The following is a 14,716-nucleotide window of genomic DNA, read 5'->3' on the forward strand; positions in this document are numbered from 1 at the left end:
CGACGACGTTGCGGCCGCCGACGACATCGGTGCCGGGAAGTTCACCGTCTCGAGGAGAGCGGTTCCTCAGGGGCCCAACCCTCTGCACAACTGACGAGGATCGCCGCCATCGGCGCCGGTGGATCTCTGCAGCAGGTTCATGGCGCTCACCATGGCCACCAGATACATATACAGTACTATACCCTTTTTTTTGTCCTCCCCCCATTTTTTTAGCTGGCTAGCCTAGAAAGATGATAATACGGTACAGACAGGCCGTACCACCATTGATGTTTGTCCATCAATACCCGTGGCTCCCTCCCTCCCTCCATGGCATGCTTCCTTCCCTGCATGATTAGCTGTATCTCTTGTGTATATATGCAGTGATTGATGTTACAAAGACTTGAAAGTTGTTGGTCGAGCATTTACATGCTGCTCCCTCTGTACACTAATGTAAGACGCTTTTCCCGTTCAAATTGAACCGCAAAAAACGTCTTATATTAGCGTACAAAGGTATAAGAGCGTTTTTTAGACTAGTGTAGTGTTAAAGACGTTATTATGTTACGGGGCGGAGAGGAGTAGTAAATAGTAGGGGCGCCTTTGTAATCACGGTTGCATGGAATCTGAAATTCTGAAATGGTATTGTTGTTGCTTTTTCGTTGTGTGAAGAAATTAATTAAGCTGTTTTTTGGGCTGTGATATAATATCTCGTGGTTGTTGGAGAGCTCCCATCTGCTAGTATCATCTGCTGATCTATAAAGAGGAGCAGTCAGGAGGCGCATGTGAATGCTTGCTTAATCAACCCCGTGATCAGGTGCTGATTAACTAATCACGGGTTGATTAAGGCGCCTCCTCTCCTTTTTCTTGCAAATATTTTGGCCATCCTTTTCAGAGACGGACGACTGAAGCAAAGCAGAGTAAAATAAAGAAATAAATAAAATGTCTGCAGCTGGCTGTAGGAATTTATTTTTGGGTGATTCAGCTGGGCTGGCTGTAGTTGGGTGAGCGTGTCAGCGATGTCCCCGGAGGACAGGACGTAACGCGGCCGGCGATGAGACGTACAGGTGATTAGGTGACGGTGGTCGGTGGAACACACGCGATTACCGGTGGTGGTCAAAGCTGAGTGAGTCTCCAGGCTGCTGTTGTGACTTGTGAGTTGGGGTGGGTGGAGGAGCAGCTGGGCAGGCGATTTTGCTGGTCAAACTCATCTCGAGATCCCAGCCAGATACTAACCTACAATTGTCAGCCGGTGCAGGTGCAGGTGCAGTGCCTGGCTGGCTGTCTCCTTCATTTTATTTTTTTTTATTTTTTTTTTTTTGAACTGGAAAGGCCTAGAAAGGCCTAGTACTGCATTACTATAGCGGTGCGGCAGTACATTTTACCTAGGGACCCATAAGAAACATAGAAAAGACAACTAAGCCCCTGAATTTTACAAGGAGGACCCCAGATTGAAAATAAAAACGCGATCGGGTCCTTTTCCAGCTTCTGCTCGGATCCAACGTCGCCGCCGCCGGGGACGAACCACTTGGGGCGTCGAAGTCGCCATGGCCGCATCTCCTGCCCACCATGGCCTCCAAGGAGGAGCTGAATCTGCCTCCCATTCGGCACGCAAGCCGGGAGGAAAAAGGTTGGCCGCCCTTTGGCCTGAAGAAGCGAAAGGAAGATGAAGACCGGCAGCCTGCCGGCGCCGTAGCTCCACCAAAGAGTCCTTCGCTGATGAGCTCGAACACGATCTGCAGAGTGCAGCAACCTGCATCGCCTTCCACCTTCATCTACCACCGCGGTAGCCTGAAGAAGAGAGCGCCGACAGCTAGGCTTCCTCCAGATCAGGGGAGAGCACGAGCTTATTCGAGAGGGAAAGCTCGCGCCAGATCCGCCTCCAGTCGCCTCTGTCCTCCATGGACAGCAGGTTGAGGAAGCAGCCGACGACCACCAGGCACGGCTCGCTCGTGCCGGTGGAGAGCAGGATAACGGCATGTCGCCAGACGCCACTGAGGCAAAACACGACCTAGATCTAGCTATACTAATACTACTATGAACAAGGGGGAGCCAACCACTTAATCCATCTTCCCGCCGGGCAGCAGAGCCGCCGGAGAGAGCGAGGGAAAGGGGCGGCGACGGGAGACTTTGGACGACTCTCAATGTGGACCTCACTCTGTACGGGCTCTTTCGGTGCCGTCTCCTTCATTTTGAGACTATCTTATTAACCATGAGACTATCTTATTAACCATTGTACATGCCCTTAGTTTCACTTAACCATTCAGCCAGGGATGCAGAGCTTTTTCCGCTACTTTTCTGCCCAATTAATTGACACCTATGGATTAACAGACAAAGCCGGACTCTGTGTCTAAAAAAGAGCCGGACTTTCAATTCAGGCGAGCCTACCTAGTAAACAGAAACAAGGTCGGCGGGTCGGAAATTGCCCAAAAAGTCCGGACCTTTACCGGAAAAGGATAGAACCGCCGCAATCTCTCGTCTCCAGTCCCTACCGCCGCCGCCGCCCCTCACTCCCTCTCCCCGCGCCGGCCCCGCATCCCACGCGCGTCGCCGCCGCCGGCCCAGTTCTTCCCCGCCTGGACGCCGCGCTGCCGCCGTCTCCGCCCCGTCCGCCCATTGGGTCTGAGGTACGAGGTTTCTCCATCTTCATCCGGCGGTTAGGCTCAATACAAATCCCGCTGAACCCCACGGCTTCTGGGCGCACGCCGTCTAGATCCGCCCTGGCAGCAGCCGCTGTGACGACCTGGGAACGGCTTGCTAGCTAGATTGCGAAGGCAAGATTTTATTTTTGCCTGTTTGATTGATCTGAGTGATGTGCCGAGCAATGTTGATGAACTTTTGCATGGCTTTGTAACTTTCCCTCCCGATGCTTGAGTAGTTGCGGCTGGCCTGGTGGCTGCTCGCTCTGTTTGAGGTGGTGGTACAATTGTAGGTTCCTATTAATGGAGATTGGGGCAACTGCCCTTTCATCAAAAAGGGAAATCCTTAAACTGAATCCGCATGCCGGCCCCTGTTTCATCAAAAGGGAAATCCTAAACTGAACCGGCATGCTGGACCCTGTTTCTGGATGAAGCCTTGAAATTCTGGGAGCCATATCCCTACCCATACACCCAGGAGATAGATAAATGAGCAGCCCTCCACTGCTGATAGTTGTCTTTTATGTTTGATAGTTTTGTAAGTGTGAGACCTGTGGACGCTTTTGCTGCACAATGCTTGTTCTTGTTCAGATGATGCCCTTATTATGTTGTTTTTCATGTTTGCCTTTGATGCTTGGCAGCTCTGTTTGTTTATAAATGTAAAACCTGTAGATGTGTCTTGCACAGTGCTTATTCTTAATTATATTCCGAGGAAATCACAGCCATTACGAGTGACTGTTGCTAGGCGTTGTTATTTCCCGCAGAAGCTCCTATGGCAACACCCGACGAACAGGATAAGAAGGACCAGCAGGATATGAAGGACGAACAACAGGCTCACAAGGACGACGACGAACAGGCTGCGAAGGAGTACGCTGATTTCGAGGCGAGGGTCGAGAGGACGATATACATCGATCACCTCTCCCCCCTGGTCACCGCCCAGGTCATCAAGGCGTCGCTCGCCCAGTGCGCCAACGTCGTCAGCACCGAGTTCATCCAGAACTACACGATCCAGTACGAGATCCCCGCCGCTGCGTTGGTGGAGGTGGACAACGTGTCGCAGGCCCAGGCTGCTGTGGACCTGATGAACAACTTCCCTTTCATGCTCGGCGGGATGCCCAGGCCTGTGAGGGCTGTCTTTGCAAAGCCCGACATGTTTCCGGACCGCCCTAGGAAGCCTGGCTTGAAGATTGAGTTCAGCTGGGTAAAGCAAGGAGATCCAGGGTATGATGGGATGAATAAGCTCAAGGGCCTCGCCAGGAGGCAAGAAGCAGAAAATATGGCACTTATCAAGGTGAAGTGGTTGTTTCTTTACTTCTTTACTCTTCTTATTATGTACTTGTATGCCCACTACTAAGAAAAGCTGCAAATCTTTCTTCTTTCCTTTACTTGTCTAATAAAATGAGAAAAACACTTGCTCAGGGAACAGGAAATGTCAGACATATTTTGAGAATTTTGATGATGATGCTGTTCTTTAAAATGTGATACAGTTGCTTTAAACCTCGTTTGTTTTGTATCCGAGCCATAATTTCATTAAACTTTGTTCTCCTTTTTGTTTCAGAATCAATTGGAAGAGGAGAAGGAGCTGGCGGCGCAGCAGCAGGAAACCCTGGAAGCAAGCAATAGCAAGTACGACATGCTCGAGAAACTCATGACCGGTGGGGACATTACTAAACTCGCTCAGCATTATAAGGTCAAGCTGGGAGACGACTGATGAGTTCTCGACGTACAAGCACCTCCCTCGGAGACTACGGTCACCAGTGCAAGCAGATTCTTGTTCTGCCCAGGGCATCCCGCTTGTAGATGTAATGGTGTGATAGTAATCACCCATTGGCTAAGCATCGATTTGTTTGGTGCAGCCGCGCTCTAGTTGTAGCCAGCTGCAAAGCAGCAGTTCCTTAGTGTAACAACTGTTACGGTCCGATCCGTTGATGGTACGCTTGGTGTAATAACAATCTTTGTATGACCTCCAAGCTTATCATGACGCCAAGATGATCCAACGATGTCTGATACTGTCTGTCTCCTGTATTGCATGAAATTTGCATACTGTGGTTCTGTGGCTAGCTTGAGATGTTTTATGTTGGTCCTGAAGGTGTGTTGTTGCTTGGAGCAGGAGGGAATCATGTCTCTGCCTTGTGTTCCTTCCCAGGAATGGACACATTATCTTAGAACACATGAATAGAGGGTTCTGCCTGGCTGGAGAATCTGAGGAAGAAATGCCATGGCAAGAGGAACACCAGAGCTTTTTCACTGTTGCTGCTGCACCTGAATCTGCAATGGGCCAAGGAGGGGGAGTGCCCTGCTTCTGCCTCTGCTTCTTCTCAGGTGCTCTTCACAAGGAAATTTCTTCACCTCCTCTCACTTTCTGCTGTTGCTAGGAGTAATAATGTGTCAAGTTTTCTGACTGCTAGCATAGAATGATATGCTTTGGAATCATCACCAGACAAGTTGGTCTCCATCTATGCTTGTCCCACCTCCATCTTCTCAGATTTTTTACACTCCGTTTCAAATGCAGTGTAGGCCTCGTTTCAAATACTGCCAGGTCAAGTCAAACTGAAACTCAATGGGAAGTCCTACCATACACTGCCCAATGCCCTAAATTGTTTGTCTGAAGTTGTCGATTTGTCAGATTACTTGTGCTATACATGAAGATGCAAAGAACATGCTCTGGACGCCGCAGTTTATATTAACAGAACGGAAGAAAAAAAAAACATTCTTTTTATCGCTGTGACAGTGGATATGAGGCGCGCCTAGGGCTGCAAGAAAAGCTCGAGGCTCGTGAGCCAATTGAGATAGAGTCGTCTCTTTGGCTCGACTTGAAAAGTAATGAGCTGAGTATGAGCCCTAGGCGCGCGGAGTCGGCCCGGGAGTTCATGCTCATCAACTAGTGCAAGACAGACGTGCGGCTGGCGGTGACACCGGGCGAGATCTTCGGGCTTCGAGGCCCCCCAAGACCAAGCGGCCCCTTGCCCGGGTATGCGTCAGTACCATAAAAAAAAAGGGCAACCTGGTGCATGTAGCTCCCGCTTGCGCAGGGTCCAGGGAAGGGTCCGACCACTTTGGGTCTATAGTACGCAGCCTTTCCCTACATTTCTGTAAGAGGCTGTTTCCAGGACTTGAACCCATGACCTCATGGTCACAAGGCAGCAGCTTTACCACTGCGCCAAGGCTCCCCTTCAAATCCCAGCCATTGAGAAGGCGTCACTATCCTGTCCTGGTAAAAATTCAAGGTGAAATTACGAAGGATATTCCAATTATCTTCTAAACATGGCAGCCCCCTCTACAAACTACGATCATCCGTCGGAAATGGTTCAGTTCTAAAGAGAGCACATGTCGATCTTTTTAAACCATCTCAATTTTTTACCATGACATCATGAGGTCATATCATGACACCATGCCTAGTATCAGCTTTTCAGACTTCATTCTCATTTTCTAGAATTAGGGGAACGATAAACCCCGTGTTTGCGGTTGACCGTTCGCCAAAATGTTATTTGAACAATTCCCTCTATTCCTTGCATATGGCATGTACATGTGCACAAGACCTTGGGTATGAATTTTCAAGCCACTTGTCTTCACTAGTTCGTGTGCCGGCAGTGCAAAATTGAATTATTTTAGTTAAATGTCATATAAATGCACTAAATGACTTAATTATAGCAAATGGGGCTTGAAAACTGCCAAATTTGAACATGAAGGATTATATCGTGTATGAAGGGCGTAGAAAAATTTCAAGTTGATATGACGAATTGTTCCAACTATCAAACTTGACAAACCCCCTCTTCAAACCACGATCCCTCATCTGAGATGGTTTAGTGTCTAAAGACAGTGCATGGCAATCTTTTCCAAACCATCTCAAAATTTTACCACGGCATTATCAGGTCATATCATGACACCATGACAAGTATCAGGGTTTTCAGACTTCATTTTCATTAACTTGTATAATCATGTACTACATCGGTAAAAGAAAACGATCCTGCATAACACATGCATATGTAATTCACAAAAAAATGCTGAGTTTCTGAAACAAGAACGAGTCGGAAGAAACTCACAAAGCCAATAAAGCTAGTAATTCACGAAGCCACCAGTGTTGCGTGCCGGGTGGGAGGGCCCGACAACGACGCCTGCACTACGACGACAGGCGAAGGGGGGGGGGCGTCGCTTTGCAAGCTGCCGCCGCCCTGATCTAGATGCAAGTATACATGCCCATCCGTCGGGCTAGGCTGGGACTAACCAAGCCCGAGACAGAAAAGCGTTGCTTCGCAAGTTGCCGCCGCCCTGATCTAGATGCAAGTATACCTGGCCATCCGTCGGGCCAGGCCAGGCCTAACCAAGCCCGCGACAGAAAAGCGTCGCTTCATAAGCTGCCGCCGCGCTGATCTAGATGCAAGTATACCTGGACATCCGTCGGGCTAGGCCGGGCCTAACCAAGTCCGAGACAGAAAACCTCGGCCCGACCCGGCCATCGAGCCTAGTTTTCAGGCCCAACCCCGACCCATCAGAGAAAGAGACCGCCGAGCCTCGTGCCTCGGGCCGGGCCCCTTCCCTAAAACGCAAAATACCCAAACCCAGGCCCCGCCCGACATGTGCCTGGCCGCAGGCAAGCCCGGGCCGCCCCGGGTATCCCGTGGCCAGGTATAGATGCAAGGGGCCCAATGCGGTGCAGAGAGCAACCACATCGACATCTGATACGTCTCCAACATATCTATAATTTTTGATTGCTCCATGCTATATTATCTACTGTTTTGGACTATATTAGGCTTTATTTTCCACTTTTATATTATTTTTGGGACTAACCTATTAACCGGAGGCCCGGCCCAAAATTGCTGTTTTTTGCCTATTTCAGTGTTTCGGAGAGACAGAATATCAAACGGAGTCCAAACGGAATGAAACCTTCGGAAACGTGATTTTCTCATCAGATAAGATCCAGGAGACTTGGATCCTCCGTCAAAAAAGCCACGAGGCGGCCACGAGGGTGGGGGGCGCCCCCCTAGGGCGCGCCCCCTGCCTCGTGGGCCCCTCGAAGCTCCACCGACGTACTTCTTCCTCCTATATATACCTATGTACCCCCAAACGATCGGGGACGGAGCCAAAAACCTAATTCCACCGCCGCAACTTTCTGTATCCACGAGATCCCATCTTGGGGCCTGTTTCGGAGCTCCGCCGGAGGGGGCATCGATCATGGAGGGCTTCTACATCATCATCCAAGCCCCTCCGATGAAGTGTGAGTAGTTTACTTCAGACCTACGGGTCCATAGTTAGTAGCTAGATGGCTTCTTCTCTCTTTTTGGATCTCAATACAATGTTCTCCCCTCTCTTGTGGAGATCTATTCGATGTAATCTTCTTTTTGCGGTGTGTTTGTTGAGACCGATGAATTGTGGGTTTATGATCAAATCTATCTATGAATAATATTTGAATCTTCTCTGAATTCTTTTATGTATGATTGGTTATCTTTGCAAGTCTCTTCGAATTATCAGTTTGGTTTGGCCTACTAGATTGGTTTTTCTTGCCATGGGAGAAGTGCTTAGCTTTGGGTTCGATCTTGCGGTGTCCTTTCCTAGTGATAGAAGGGGCAGCAAGGCACGTGTTATATTGTTGCCATCGAGGATAACAAGATGGGTTTTTTATCATATTGCATGAAACTATCCCTCTACATCATGTCATCTTGCTTAAGGCGTTACTCTGTTTTTAACTCAATACTCTAGATGCATGGTGGATAGCGGTCGATGAGTGGAGTAATAGTAGTAGATGCAGGCAGGAGTCGGTCTACTTGTCTCGGACGTGATGCCTATATACATGATCATACCTAGATATTCTCATAACTATGCTCAATTCTGTCAATTGCTCAACAGTAATTTGTTCACCCACCGTAGAATACTTATTCTCTCGAGAGAAGTCACTAGTGAAACCTATGGCCCCCGGGTCTCTTTCTCATCATATCAATCTCCATCACTTTATTATTGCTTTACTTTTACTTTGCTTTTACTTTTTACTTTGCATCTCTATACCAAAAAATACAAAAAATATTATCTATCATCTCTATCAGATCTCACTTTTGTAAGTGACCGTGAAGGGATTGACAACCCCTAAGCGCGTTGGTTGCGTTGAGCTATTGTTTTTGTGTAGGTACGAGGGACTCGCGCGTAGCCTCCTACTGGATTGATACCTTGGTTCTCAAAAACTGAGGAAAATACTTACGCTACTTTGCTGCATCATCCTCTCCTCTTCGGGAAAATCCAACGCAGTGCTCAAGAGGTAGCAACATCACTCTCGTCGCCGCCAGAGCCAGAACTGCTGCGGTCATCCGTCATGGATCAGATATGGAGAGAAAGCGGCGGATTGGGAAGCGGAGTGGACGGAGAGAGTGGAGTGACTGAGTGAGCTACAGTCTAGGGTTCATCGGAGGGGATATTTGCGGAGTCGGTGGTGGGCTAGGCTGACGTGACGGATGTGCCCGGGCCACCTCACGCATGGAGCCGGGCTTACGGACGGAGACAAAAACATGAAGTACTTCCAACAGCGAGCTAGCATGCGGCGTAGGAAGAACCAAATTAAAAACCTCCAACGGGATGATGGATCGACGACGCAAGATGTGTCAGAGATGGCCAACCTAGCGAACTCCTTTTACAAAAATCTCTTTACTTCCGAAGGGACGTCGGGCATGGATGAGGTTTTGGCTGCTGTTCCGACCAAGGTTACAAGTGAGATGAATGAAAATTTACTCGCACCGTACACAACAGAAGAGGTTAAAACGGCCTTGTTCCAAATTTATCCTACGAAGGCACCTGGACCCGACGGATATCCGGCTCACTTCTTCCAAATGCATTGGGCTTTATGTGGCACTGAGGTAACATAGGTGGTTCTTCGCATTCTTCGTGGTGAGGAGAGCCCGGAAGTAGTCAATGAAACTATCTTGGTTCTAATCCCGAAGGTAAAAGATCCAACCCAGCTCACGCAATTCCGACCTATAAGTCTCTGTAGCGTCCTATACAAGATTGCTTCAAAGGTTTTGTCCAATAGACTAAAAATCATCCTGCCTGATATTATCTCTGAGGAGCAATCTGCTTTTGTGCCAGGAAGGCTGATTACAGACAATATCATCACGGCATATGAATGCTTGCACTTCATGAAAAGGAACAAGGCACAAAGAAACCGTTTTTGTGTAGTTAAGTTGGACATGATGAAAGCTTATGATAGGATGGAGTGGAACTATTTGGAGGCTATTATGCTAAAGATGGGTTTTTCTCCCACGTGGGTGGCTCTGATCATGAGAATAGTGAGTTCCGTCAAATTCTCAGTTTTATTCAATGGCACTAAACTCGAAGAATTTTTGCCGTCTAGAGGGATCCGACAGGGGGACCCAATTTCTCCATACCTGTTCTTGCTTGCAGCGGAGGGCCTTTCGTGCCTCTTAAAAACTACAAATGAATCGTCACACCTCAGTGGTATTCAAGTTGCTCCATCGGCTCCGCCAGTAAGCCACTTGCTTTTTGCAGATGATAGCCTGCTGTTTGTTAAGGCCAGTGTTGATGGAGCAAACGAGTTGTCCTCCTTGTTAAACTCTTACTGTAATGCCTCGGGTCATAGAGTCAACCTCTCAAAATCATCGGTTTTTCCAGCAAAGGGTGTCCAAACAGTCTCAGAGCCGAAGTGAAACAGGCACTCAACATAACTAATGAGTCTCTTTCAAAAAGATATTTGGGAATGCCATCGGATGTGGGAAACAACAAAAATGGTGCCTTCAAGTTTCTGAAGGACAGAGTGTGGAACAAAGTCAAGGGTTGGCTTGAAAAAATTCTATCTGTGGGAGGGAAAGAAGTTCTAATCAAGTTAGTGGCACAGGCTGTTCCGGTATACTCAATGTCATGCTTCAAACTTCCTCACGGGCTCTGCGAGCACTTGAACTCTCTCATAAGGAAATTTTGGTGGGGCAGCAAGGATGGCAAGAGGAAGCCACATTGGGTTTCTTGCAGTACCATGACAAGGACTAAGCAGTGTGGGGGCCTTGGTTTTCACGATATTGAACTTTTTAACCTTGCTCTTTTAGCGAGACAGGCGTGGTGTATTCTGACGGACCCAAACACCCTAAGTGCAAGGATCCTAAAGGCCAAGTATTTCCCCACGGGAGAATTCCTCCATGCCGAACTTGGCTCTTCCCCATCTCAAGTGTGGAGAGCCATTCTTGATGGAAGAGACACTATGTCACAAGGCCTCATATGCCGGGTCGGTGATGGGCAGACTACAGAGATATGGCACCACAACTGGCTCCCGCGCCCTTATAACATGAGACCGATCACGAGCATGGTTGCTAACCCATCGCAGCTAGTTGGTGAATTGATACTGTCGGATGCTTCCTGGGACCGACAGATTGTTACGCAAGTCTTTTTACCGACTGATGCCGCGACTATCTTCTCAATTCCTCTATGCACTAAGCAGATTGATGACTTCTGGTCTTGGGCTCATGAGAAGAATGGAGTTTTTTCAGTTCGATCGGCATATCGCATGCTTGTTACCACGAAACACAGCCGAGAAGCTTGGTTAGAGGGGCGAGCGGATTCCTCCAACTCTGAAGGTGAACAGAAGTCGTGGTCCAAGCTACGGAAGGTCGAAGTGCCTTCAAAGATCAAAAATTTTCTCTAGAGACTAGCTCAACAGTCGACCCCGACGGCGGATGTGCTACATCACCGAAACATGGCGACCATGGACGGTTGCGGGCTTTGTGGTGCTACTGATTCCTGGCAACACTCTCTCATACACTGCCATGTTGCTCGCTCGGTCTGGGCTTTGCAAGCGCCTGAGATTTTTTAGGTTTTAACTGAAACAACCGAACCAGATGCAAAACGGTGGATCTTCTCTCTACTGGACACGCTTCCCTCGACGGAGTTCACTCAAGTACTTGTTACTCTGTGGGCTATTTGGTTCTCCCGACGCCAAGCATTACATGAGCACATCTTTCAGAGCCCGATGTCAACACATCAATTCATCATGAAGTTTATTCGTGAACTCAATGTCTGCAAGGCAGTTGAGGTGAAACACACTCCGGTTACTCGTTCCGGAGGGAGGCAGCCTAGGTGGATAAGGCCACCGGAAAACTTTGCTAAAATCAGGGTCGATGGGGCTGTTAACAGAGCAAATGAAGAGGGCTCCTTTAGTGCGGTTTGCAGGGACGGAGATGGCAATTACTTGGGCTCGTCAGCGATCAGATGGGCCGGCCTCACCGATCCGGCTACACTCGAGGCACTAGCTTGCCGGGAGGCTCTTGCACTTGCCGAAGATCTTTCATTATCTCATGTTATTGTTGCATCGGATTGTAAGGGTATAGTGCAGGATATAAAACTTGGCATTGATGGGATGTATGCACCTATCCTGAAGGAGATCAGAGAGACAATGGAGATTTTCCAACAGTGCACCGTCATCTATGAAGGACGGGCAACAAATCAAGAGGCACATAGCCTCGCTAAGCATACTTTTGGTCTGGACCCGGGGCGTCATGTGTGGCTCATAAACCTCCCAGATTTAAATTGTATCCCTATGAACATTTTATTCAATAAAGTGAAGTGTGTTTAGACAAAAAAAAAAAAACCCTACCTACCGAACGACGCCCTCTCTTCCAATTCGGAATTCAGGCGAGCCAACTGAGAGTTGAGAGAGGTGAGCGCCGCCTCCTTCCCGAGCCCACCACCGGAGCCCTTCACGAGCGCGAGACCTAGGGTTCAAGCCGCCGCTGCCGGCCCTCCGCCGCGGCTCGCCGAGCCGGCCGAACCCTCCGGGGCCCCGCCTCCGGCACAGCAGCGCCTCCCTCCCCGTCCCTGGAGCAGCCGCCCCCTCTCAGCAACGCCGCCGCCCGGAGCTACGCCAGCGACCAGTCCATAGGCAGGTAGACACCACCCCTCCTTCCTCCTTCCTCCCTCCCTCCCTCCTTCCTATTGCATCCTCTGTCCGCTCAAAATCGCCCCCTGGATTTCTGCATTGGATCCGCACCTGCCGTAGATCTGACATATATTGTGAGAACACGATGATGGTTATCTCCTGATGACTACTCGCCGCATGAGTTTTCCCGTGCGTGCTCAAGTCCACTACGTGTGAAAGGATTTTTGCTCGATAGGTGTTTGTGGTAATGCTTGCAAGGGGCAGATGTTTACGAATTGTATGTAGTTTGAATCTTCTTCAGATGCGCAGATGTTTTTGGTTTAAACATGTTAGCAGTAGTGAAAGATGCAACGACTGACGGTGATACATATGAAAAGGGAAAACATCAACTTCTTTTTTTATCTGCACAGCCTTTGACCTGAAACCAAAGCTTAGTAGCAGTAAACATGCAATTTGACGGAGCAGGGGCTTTGCCTTGGTTATACTGGCCGAAATTGATTGCTTAACACTTAACACATTAGTACTAACTAGTGGTATTGTTGGCATGATGGATGCCCCAAATCTCGTGTATGATTGGGAATATAGTTGATACTGTTGTGCTGCGTTGTTGATCTTAACAGTCAGACCTAAAATATCAGTACCGTTTAAAGTGATTGCTTCTCCTTTTGCATGTTTACTGATTGATTGATCTTCAGGTTCCACCATTCGTGTTACGCTTCGGCACCCACAGCAGAGCAAACAAGCAGGCATCAGTTCTAGAAGCTTGCAGAACCCTTGCCCGCGCGGATGGAGAACCTCAAGAATACTGGCCTCATGGTACTGCCGCCGAACCCCTTCCTCACTGCTGTACCCTGCCCGTCTCTTCACTCTTTTCGTCTCATTTTTCTCCCCTTTTGCGCCACCGCGTCTTTGCACACAGAAGAGGAAGCTTCCGAACGATGGGACGGTGCAGGCGCAGGAGCCTACTATCAAGGAGATGTGCCAAGGTAAAGCTGAGCGAATTCTGTCTTCTCGGCCGGAGATGGGTGTTTTTTCTTTGAACGTTTTGTGATTTGGATGATGCAGCCCTGAAGGAGATGGAAAGTGAGCTCCAGAACCTCCGGGACGACAACAACCAGCTCCGCGACGAGCTGTAAGATCAAATGCTTTTGTCGTGCTTGCTGATTTGGGCTCACTTTTATTTTTTGGGGAATGACGGCTGAGACACTGATGCCTCTTCTTTTTCTTGTTGTTGCTGTTGATTCTTTTATGCCAGCCTTGGCAAAGACCGGCAGCTTGCGGAGACACGGACAGTTCTAGTTGACAGGGAGCACAGGCTTTCGAACACCCAGGCACTTCTAGTTGACAGGGAGCAGCAGCTTGCGGCCCAGACACTTGTTGTTGACAGTGAGTTTCCTTGTCTAAATTTTGAGTTCTACTCCCTTTAACATTTGGTCCAAGTTGATGCTTGGAATTTTAGAGAATGGAGATCGGTGGTGTGTCAGCATAAAACATGCATTTATGGGGGATTAATACATGTCTTCTTGAAATAGAGTGCATCAATGTGCCCGGTGGAGAGTACTTTACTGATTAACAGATGTCTATACCTCAAATCAACTTATCTTTGTGGTCATCTGAATTTCACGCAACTCACATATCTAAGTATTTGATTGTTGTAAGCAACTACTTCTCCAGGCTGTGACATTTCTATAGATCAGGCTTAATTATTTGAGTAGTTTTTTTAATCTTAATTTGCTGATTGCCACAATTCTTTGATGTTTAGTTTGCAAAGTAAACACCAAAAGCGCCGATCACCTGAGTTGATTTCCCTTTATATGATATACTATGCTGAAAGAGAGTTGGAAAACTAGCAACAAACAAGGCATATCACATGATATTAGTCAACAAACTGAACAGTTATTGTGATACTTCTCACTATTGTAGTAATCTATTCTAATTGGGCCATTGTTATATCAAATTGCTACACACATATAATCGGCATATAATCGATTATATGAGTGTGTCAACATGTGGCCGCACCCTATTGTAGAAGTACACTTTGTGCAGCAAAAAAAGTCCAAATATCATAGATGAGCAACATGCTAGAAAACGTGCATTTGCAGAAAGGCATGCAAAAACATGACCATTTGCAAACTGTTCTCTTGAGTTAAGACAAAAACGCCGTGCGCATATATAGTTGCTATATTGGCCCTTCATCTCTCTGTCTTTTTTTGGGTACAATACACAACTTTACATAATTTTGAAC

At 48.1% G+C, this 14,716-nt stretch overlaps 2 protein-coding genes across 5 annotated transcripts in view; both read left to right on the plus strand.

The window, feature by feature from the left end:
* The first annotated feature begins 2,214 nt into the window (after positions 1-2,214).
* LOC119318647 lies at positions 2,215-4,611 on the plus strand. Of its 3 annotated transcripts, none has more exons than XM_037593227.1 (3): positions 2,215-2,600; positions 3,355-3,900; positions 4,168-4,611. In XM_037593227.1, the coding sequence occupies exons 2-3, from the start codon at positions 3,382-3,384 to the stop codon at positions 4,318-4,320; spliced, it is 672 nt and encodes a 223-aa protein (XP_037449124.1). In that variant the 5' UTR covers positions 2,215-2,600; positions 3,355-3,381; the 3' UTR covers positions 4,321-4,611. The 3 variants fall into 3 exon arrangements, with proteins under 3 accessions (XP_037449124.1, XP_037449122.1, XP_037449123.1); XM_037593226.1 differs by having other exon boundaries at positions 2,216-2,600; positions 3,374-3,900; XM_037593225.1 differs by having other exon boundaries at positions 2,215-3,900.
* Positions 4,612-12,198: 7,587 nt separating this feature from the next.
* LOC119318650 overlaps positions 12,199-14,716 on the plus strand; it is a 5,022-nt gene continuing 2,504 nt past the window's right edge. Inside the window, exons 1-5 of one of the 2 annotated variants that reach the window (XM_037593230.1) lie at positions 12,199-12,474; positions 13,167-13,287; positions 13,391-13,457; positions 13,537-13,603; positions 13,727-13,857. In XM_037593230.1, the coding sequence (XP_037449127.1) occupies positions 13,258-13,287; positions 13,391-13,457; positions 13,537-13,603; positions 13,727-13,857 (295 nt within the window). In that variant the 5' untranslated portion in view covers positions 12,199-12,474; positions 13,167-13,257. Of the gene's footprint in view, positions 12,479-13,166; positions 13,288-13,390; positions 13,458-13,536; positions 13,604-13,726; positions 13,858-14,716 lie in introns of both variants that reach the window. The other variant, XM_037593228.1, reaches the window with a different exon arrangement.

The sequence above is a fragment of the Triticum dicoccoides genome, chromosome 6A, assembly GCF_002162155.2.
Source record: "Triticum dicoccoides isolate Atlit2015 ecotype Zavitan chromosome 6A, WEW_v2.0, whole genome shotgun sequence".
Taxonomy (NCBI): domain Eukaryota; kingdom Viridiplantae; phylum Streptophyta; class Magnoliopsida; order Poales; family Poaceae; genus Triticum; species Triticum dicoccoides.

What these genes read in the sequence shown, in the direction of transcription:
- LOC119318647 (XM_037593225.1), top strand. Translation starts at nt 3,382, where the DNA reads ATGGCAACACCCGACGAACAGGATAAGAAGGACCAGCAGGATATGAAG. An exon ending in AAAATATGGCACTTATCAAG is followed by an intron (nt 3,901 to 4,167) that starts GTGAAGTGGTTG and finishes TTTTTGTTTCAG; the next exon opens with AATCAATTGGAAGAGGAGAA.